Raw genomic sequence first — 8,593 nt, 5'->3', positions numbered from 1 at the left:
CCCGACTAGTCGGACAGAAAAGTCAATAATAAAGTTAGCAAATGCAAGTTGAAGAAATATTTATTTATCTCTAGTAGCGTAGCCAATCAAAATGCAGGATTTGCATTAGTCCACTAGTTGGGTGATACTAAGTAAAGATATTATTTCCAGTTCCAAGTCGTTCGACGTCGAAGTGTGTATCAACATTCCAGGACTAAGATTGGTATGAACGGTGTGGATGTTTAAAGGGGAAATTTAAAATTTCTCGCGGTGTGGTCACGTCCTCCATATGACCTGTTATTGCATACTGAAAAGAATATCGGCGGCGTTTCTGATTGGTCAATGATGAATGAATAAATAGCTTTTACAGGGCAAGTAGAGGTTATGGAGCGCAATACGGAAGTTGCTATGGAAACACAGCAATGGAGTAATTTTGTTGAGGTTTAAGTAAATAAAAAATTGCCAATGAATTTTCTCATTCATTTCGTTATTTATTTGGGATCATAGGATTTCCTACACAAATTTTATCATAGCGGATGGACGGACTATATAGTAATGCATTACATAAGAATAAACCTAGTAAAATTACAACTTGTCAAGTTGGTGGGGACTGGGCAATACATTTTGAAATTACCTTGCATTTACATCTTTTACATTTTTAAATTACTCTGAATTTACAGCCTACAATTTCGATATGATAAAACGTTTACCACAGATATAAATAATTAATAATGTTGGGAAATATCCAGCTAGCGACCATGAGCTTTAAGGCACATGTGGGGGAAGAAACTTTTCTTAAAGCGCTCTGTTTTACATTTCATCATATCGGTTTGAAGTGCATTGCCATTCACAGCTAGAGCTGGTGGAAAATGCTCAATATGGCGACGAACATGAACAGCCAGCTCCTTACAAATCTTAGGACTGAGTTTCATGTTGTTTTTATCATCCCAGGAATTAGAGTGCGTCAAGCTCAGATTGAAACGTTTAGGTCGTGCGCGCCGGTACAAGTTCTGAGATAGTCACGTGATCGATGTACTTCCAGTACGAACAGCGCAGAGAGGCCAATTTTAGATCGTTTATCATGATGACGAACAATACAATAGTCCCTTAGGGACCCCAGCATAAACAGGGAGCCATTGAGAGGTACTCTGAGCGAGTTTGACGCATTGCCTCCGCTCTGTTAGAAAACTGCATATCCATGGAATTATAGAGCGACGTACGCCCAACTCCATAAGCTTGGTGATCACTATAATATGGTTGATCCTGTCAGAGGCCTTTTTATTTAAGAAACAAGCCCTTAGATAGCAGCCGGGATTCTCTAGCTCAGAGAGCCAAATAAGAATTAGATCGAGTAGGCAATAAGTAGTGGAAGATCCTTAGAGGCTACCAAATTGGCGAGCATCAATATACTCAACAACATCTTCGATCATCCAGGTGACCGCAAAGTCTTCAAAAACTTTAGATAGAATAGGGGTTAGGGAAATAAGTCGCATATCCCCTTCATTCAGAGGCTGCTTTACCTTCGGGATGGGAGTTATGTTAGATATACTCGGGACGACTCCAGCAGAGAGAGATGAATTTAAAATAGTTTTAACTGGTTCAGCTAGTTCGAACTTTTTAATGATTTGAGGTGGTATGCTGTCAGGACCCATGGCCTTATTGGGATGTACGCTCAAACCAAACCTATCTAAAACCGGACTCGTGATAACGACGCACGATACGCTTAACACACGTGTTACTCCTATCCTTATAATTATCTTTAGGCGTCCACCAATCGACACCTGATCGTTCTCAATGTCGTCACAAAACTATGACTCAGTGACTGCTGCCAGGTGGACTTTGTTAACAGCCGCAAAAGCGGCAAGCTCATCGATTTTCTTTTTGAGCGAACGCACGTTCAAGCAACTCTTTTGTTCTTACGTGTGGAGTTACTGCGGTGGAACGGCATGATCTATTGTCCACACCTATTAAGTGTCAAGGGCAGGTGCAGTAGTTCGAACTTGTATCTTATTAACTGCATCTAAGCATATGGATGTATTGTTCACTTGAAATTTCACTGATTGCAAATGTCAAGCTTTGGCTAAAACCAACATCAACATGACATCAACAAAACCTTAACTTTGTTCTTGCAAAAACTCTTGGTGCAATCCTTGCAGTGATTAGATGTCCAGTCTGAGGATTCGAAAGTGCGTTTTTCGGAAGTATAGCGTTCTGCCGAAGGATTCAATGAGGCGAGAGCATGTGCCGATGCAATAATAAAAATAACAAAAATAGCATACCTGTTGTATTTCCGATTTGAATAACCGCAAGAGATTCCTTATTGGTCGAAACTAATTGCCAACTCGCTTAAGCTACCTGGATTTAATGAGAATTCCACTGAAACTTGCCGACTCGCTTAACTTTAAGCGAGTAGGGAACAGGCGAGCAGAGATGGCGCAGTGATGAGAGCACTTGCCTCCCACCAATATGGCCCAGGTTCGAATCCCGGATCCGACGCCATAACTGGGTTGAGTTTGTATTGGTTCTCTACTCTGCTCCAAGGGTTTTTCTCCGGGTCCCCGGGTCCCCCCCCCCCCTCCCCCCCCGCCAGCAAAAACCAGCATACAGCTGAATCCATCCATCCAATTATCCAATTATCGAATGTGAGAATGATATATACACACGAGAGATGTTGATAGAACCCACTGGGAACTCGGAAAAAATCCGAGCCCCAGATGGGATTCGAACCCACGACCCTCCGTGATCTAGTCGGATGCTCTAACTGCTGAGCTACTGGAGACTCTATGGCGAGCAAGGGTGAAATGTGGGTCTTTTGACTCGAGCTGCATCACGCAGCTATAGAGTCTAATGACAACTGACAGCATAGCTCATAACTGCATAGCGCAGTCATATTAAAGCATATCTGAGATGCGGCCAACCAACCGCCTTGACTCTGTAGCTGCGTGATGCAGCTCGAGTCAAAGACCCACATTTCACCCTTGCTCGCCATAGAGTCTCCAGTAGCTCAGTGGTTAGAGCATCCGACTAGATCACGGAGGGTCCTGGGTTCGAATCCCATCTGGGGCTCGGATTTTTTCAGAGTTCCCAGTGGGCTCTATCAACATCTCATTTCTCATTATCATCATCATCATCATCATCATCATCATCATCATCATTATTACTTCCACGCGATTTCCGGATGTCACTCACTATGCGACCTTAACTTAAAACCGCTGGTGAAAAGACGGCCAGTGCTTGTGGCTGAAAACAATTGAAAAGTTAAGGTCGGCCAAACTTTATTGATAAGCACCTTTTTTCAAGATTCAGTTAACCTGTAACTAAGGCTTGACTAGAGAAAATAATACCAAATACTGCACAAAATATTCCTATTACAATGAAAAGCACGTCTAGGAAAACTTCATACCCTTTGAGTTCCTTGAATTTCAACCTCAGGTGAACTGCACATGGCACAACAAAGAAAAACATTGAGTCGATTATGCTTCCAGTGAATGATACAATAAAAGCAAATTTCGGAAATATAATTGCCACTAACACCGTTAGAATGACAACAACTGTCCGACTGAGAAACAAACCAATCCTTGGAAATTTGGAGAAAGCCTGTTCGTAAGCTTCAGATGTTTGGATAAAGACAAATATTGGATAAACAAACAAGGCATACGAAAGTACGCAACTTGCAGTGAAAAGAAAACTGGTGCACATGCGAATTGGGCCTTCGGGTAGATTATTAAGTATAACTTGACTTGTACTGGATCCAAACACCAAGAACGCAAGAAAAGAAAACCCTGTCTTTATGAAAACGTTTATGATGTAGGCTAATGCAAGAGCCAGGTTGAATTTGTGTTTTTCGCGCATGCTATGTTCAACTGTAGGTAAAATGGTTTGCGAGTCATAGGCCAAGATCAAAATTGGAAGAGCAATGCTTACACCTTCGCCGTTCCAAAATAGAACGGACTCCAGGTTCCACTTGTCCATGTGCGACATCCCATACCAAAGAACAGTTATCACAACTGAAATCAATGCAACAACACTTATGATACTTAACCAACCAATATCTTTCAGAGAATTAAGAAACGTTGTTGGAAAAACCACGACTCCCGCAAGGCATATCCAAGCATTCATCGTAAGAGGTACTGACGGGAGACTTTCGTTCATAAGAGATCCGCATAGAACCAGATATGAAACGGAGGAAAGGAAAAAATCCAGTTGAACAAACACTGTTATGACGTGGCCTCCATATTTAGGTAAAAGTATTTCTCCCAATTCTTTGAAAGTGGATCTCGACCTCACTTTTCTGTTCTTTTCGTCTGTGTCATAAAGACACTCTATTAAAAGTTTTCCGGTGTACCATGAGCAAACTGGAAGAATTAGAAATGCCACAAGAACGACAATTCCACCCCGCTTGATAGCATATGGTAATGCAAGGAATCCAATGCCTTCGATGAAGTTAATGATATTAGCAACCGATTTCCAAAGTGATGAATCGCCAGTGGAACTTTGATGTAAGGTTCTGTCTTCTATGGGAAAGTCCAATTCGTCATCTGTGGACCAATCAGCGTCGCTGGACTGCAGTTCTAAGATCGCTTCACGTTCTTCATCAGAAAGGTCATCTGAATTCATCATCAAAAGGAAAATCTGCTGAGTTGTTGAAGGCTTCAGACAGGAGAAATGAAATTGTCCACTGTGGGAATGATCTGTGGATCGATAAAAAAACAAAATAGGTTACCGAAAGATGACGGATTCAAACACAAAAAAAACCTCATACATCCATGATAAAAGAAACGAACGGATGGGGTCAACCTCGTTCCCAGGGTTTCTCTGCCTCTTTTACATCTAGAGCTTTTGCCGTCGCCTCACCCCGACTTACCTTGGAACGATCTACCAGACTGAACACATAAATAATATGAAAATCTCCAGATTATCAAACACAAATTTAGACTTATTTATTTGAGGACGCGTTCAAGGTTTTCTATGCATTGGCAACGTATAAGATTTAGCAAATTCACTTTAAAATATTTAAATTGCGAAGAATATGAGCAGTTCCACATAAGGTTTTTTGCTGTAGCTCGGATATTGAGTTATTTCCAGGTATTTTGGTTATTAATCGTGTCCAGAGATCTAATGCCAGTGACAAGCAGGAAAATAGTCGTCTGGAGTTTCCACATCTTAGTAACTTCAATTCGGAGATCTTTATAACTGGCTAGCTTCTTGAATTTCTTCCTGGAGACATTACCATCTCGAAGGCAGGTCATGTCGATAAGTGAGCAGGTTCCCTTATAAAAGTCCTTATCCTACTTATAGCCGTACCCTCCCCCCGAAAGAAAAACGGAAGGAGGGAACGTCTACGAAAAGCTGCCCCAAATCGTGTTCCGTGACGTCAAACAGCAGATTCTATTTATAGATATTATTCAACGGTGACTCAGCTTGTTATAGCATATTACGGATCATTCTCGAACATTATGCTACATCTTGTCTTCTTTACAAAAAAGTATAAAACGATGTGATATAGCCAAATCACTATCCAGCTGTAACTGAAGAAAATGCAATCAAACACTTTGCGGATAAACTAAATGTCTTTAAGGCTACTTCCACAGTAAAGTCTTTGTACTTTCGAGTTTTGCTTGACTTGTCTTTTTTATCTTCTGACACTTTGTTGAGCCAGGATTGCTCCCGTGAGATTGCTGTGAACTTCCGATTTAGTTTATGGTTGTGTTTGGTATCACACTCGGTTCAAGTACTTCCGGTTTGACTGGTATGACGGTTCTTGTTCTTCTGGAATTCAGCTTCACATTAGGTGATACCAGCTCCTCAGGAGTATTCCTGTACTCCAAAATAGCCTTCCAGGGATCAGGGCTCACCTTTAGTATCCTCGTAACTTGCTTGACAGCAGCTTCTGCGGTACTGTTACCTTTAGGGTGATGCGGTGAGGACATATAGTGGTGAGAATTCCAACTCTCTGACACCGGTTTGAATTCCTTTCTGGCATACTGGGGTCCATTACCGGTTATATCACTTCAGGGACTGCATGCCGAGAGAATATCTTCTTCATCTGTAAGACTGTGGACTCAGCATCAGTGTCACTCAGTAGCTCTAAGTCCCAGTACTTTGTGAGATTATCTACAACAATCAAGTAGCTAGACGTCTTTCTTTACAATGACTATTTGTCACCTTCTCTTTGGGATGGGCTGTCTCTGCATAGTTTCTCTGGGTTGCTCAGGTTTAACTTCTTGACATATAGAACAGTTGTCATAGAGATATTTGACATTATGGTGAATCGATGGCCAGTACAAAGTATTCCTTGCATGCCTCATCCATCTTTCTGCTCCAAGGTGAGCACAGCGTATCTTTTGTAACATCAGTGTGCGCAAGGCCGTGGGAATAACCACTCTGGTTCTCCTGCAGATTATTCCACCGTGAACTGCTAGTTCATCTCTATATGGCCAATAATCACGAACATTAGGCGGTACTTGTGTCTTGTCCTCAGGCCAGCCATAAGATATCATGTCTGCTAGAGTCTTGAGATCTAGACAGATGATCACTAGTATACATCTGGATTCCTTTCTTGTACACAACATTGAGGTGGTACTTTTTCAGGCGAAGCGTCATGTGTTGTAACCTCTTGGGTGCGCTGTTGATACTTTTCGCTAGGATTTTTTCGGGAGCTTTGTGGTCAGTGACTGCTGTGATCATGTCACGGCCATGAAGGTAATGGTCAAATCTTGTACAGCCAAAAAATGCCACTGTTCTGCCGCACTGAAGTAAAACTGCTCCGAGTCCGAAGTCACCAGCACCAGTCTTAATTGTGACTTCTTCCAATTCAAAATCGTAGAATCGCAGTAGTGGCGGTTCTGAAATCATCTTTGTCAACTTTTTAAAAGCGTTCTCATGAACTAGTGACCAAATGAATTGATTTTGCTCTTTGGTTAGGTGTCTTAGAGGTTTAGATACATCAGACAGCTGTGGTAAGAAACTTGCCCAGATAATTAATCATTCCAAGAAGTCTACTGACTTCAGTACAAGTTTGCTGCGTGGTCTAGTCATCTGCGCGATTACTTCAACTTTGGCTGGGTCTGGTAGGATTCCCTCAGCAGTCAAAATATGCCCAAAGTACTTCAGCTTCTGTTGCTTGCTTGGTTTAGCTTAACGTTTCTTTTCATTTTCCTGCATCTCTCTAGCAACGCAATCAGATTTCTATTATGGTCTACCAGGGCTTCTTTATAAGTGTCTCCGGCTCCAGTTACTAACATGTCATCAACTATTGCAGTAACTTCCCCTAGACCTTCAGTTATTTCATTTACATGCCTCTGAAATTCTTTTGGCGCACTTAAGATGCCAAAGGGCATCCTGAGCCACCTGTATCTACCAAATGGGGTATGAAAGTTAGTTAGCTTGTTTGAATCCTCCTCTAGTTTTACTTGTGGAACTGAACCATCCTTAACCTCAAGGTCCGTGAACACTTGCACTTTTCCAAGCCTACATTTCACGTCATCAATAGTTGGAAGACGAAGCCTAACCCAGACCAATAAAAACATCGTCGCATTCTGATAGAACAACATCTTTGCTCAACGTTTTCTCACCAGAGCCTGAACTCACGAGTAATTCTCTTTTACCGGAGAGGAGTGCCAGCCCTTCGCACGTTCTTCCCGATAGGAGTGAACTTGGGACATCATCAACCACTGGGAATTTTGCTCCAGTCTGTCTTTTACCTCTAATCTAAACATCCAAGTAGACTTGACCTTTGGGCACTACACGTTCACCAATATAAGCTTTCAAAACTGCACGAGTTTTCTGCAAACGTGGTCTGTTTTTAATAATTGTAAAATCCTTTAATCTCAAACAGTTAGCTTCTGATCCAGTATCAATATGCATTGGAACCTCCGTCAGGAGCCCATCCTGGAGCGTGCAACTTCCATACAGCGTCTGTGAAACGGCGTTTTCACAAGTAGGTTTATTTTTAGACTAGCCCTTCACGTGAATTAGGTCAAAAAACAAAGGCAGTTCCGGTTCGGTGACCCTATGACGTTAGCTTAATTTCTTGTAATTGGTCATCGGGCTCCAGTGGGAGTCTCATTAGCGGGAAATTCAATCTAAAAATAACCTTACTTGTGAAAACGCCGTTGCACAAGTATAGTTAAGTTGCACGCTCCGGGTGATGGGCTCCTGCCTCCGTAGAGTTACTTGCCTCTCCACGTCTTAGTTAGACCTCAATTATGTACTTAGAACGGCCACTGTCACTAACTGCACACATGGACTATATTTCAGCGTCAAGTGCCGACTCTGACTCTTCCACTTGATGAATGGTCATGGTAGGTTTCTTTGACATACTCTTGGCAGCCGTCTCTGTTAACTCTGAGATTCTTGATTTCGAGTTTTACTAGAAACTGCAGTGCACATCTTAGCAAAGTGATTTTTCATGTTGCACTTGTTGCACTTCTTACCATAGGCTGGACACTGGCGCACGTTTTGGGTCGTTCCACAATATTTGCACTGCTTCACAACCTCTACTCTTTGATTATAATCCGATTTCTTTCCCTTGTTTTTCAAAGCACTTACTGGCATCTCTACTTCACTATCAATTTTCTTCAGTTGATCTCTGTTTATTTCAGCACCTCTGATA

The 8,593-nt window shown here is 41.9% G+C and overlaps 1 protein-coding gene across 6 annotated transcripts in view; it reads right to left on the bottom strand.

Annotated features, from left to right (window-relative positions):
* Positions 1–3,237: 3,237 nt before the first annotated feature.
* The window catches only part of LOC138003667 (vesicular inhibitory amino acid transporter-like), a 36,382-nt gene continuing 31,026 nt past the window's right edge, over positions 3,238–8,593 (bottom strand). For all 6 annotated transcript variants that reach the window (XM_068849859.1, XM_068849861.1, XM_068849858.1 and 3 more), the window contains one exon: positions 3,238–4,670. In XM_068849859.1, the coding sequence (XP_068705960.1) occupies positions 3,286–4,599 (1,314 nt within the window). In that variant the 5' untranslated portion in view covers positions 4,600–4,670 and the 3' untranslated portion in view covers positions 3,238–3,285. The remainder of the gene's footprint in view (positions 4,671–8,593) is intronic.

Source organism: Montipora foliosa, chromosome 5, assembly GCF_036669935.1.
Source record: "Montipora foliosa isolate CH-2021 chromosome 5, ASM3666993v2, whole genome shotgun sequence".
NCBI classification, from domain to species: Eukaryota; Metazoa; Cnidaria; class Anthozoa; order Scleractinia; family Acroporidae; genus Montipora; species Montipora foliosa.
This window is presented reverse-complemented; position numbering and strand designations above follow the sequence as displayed.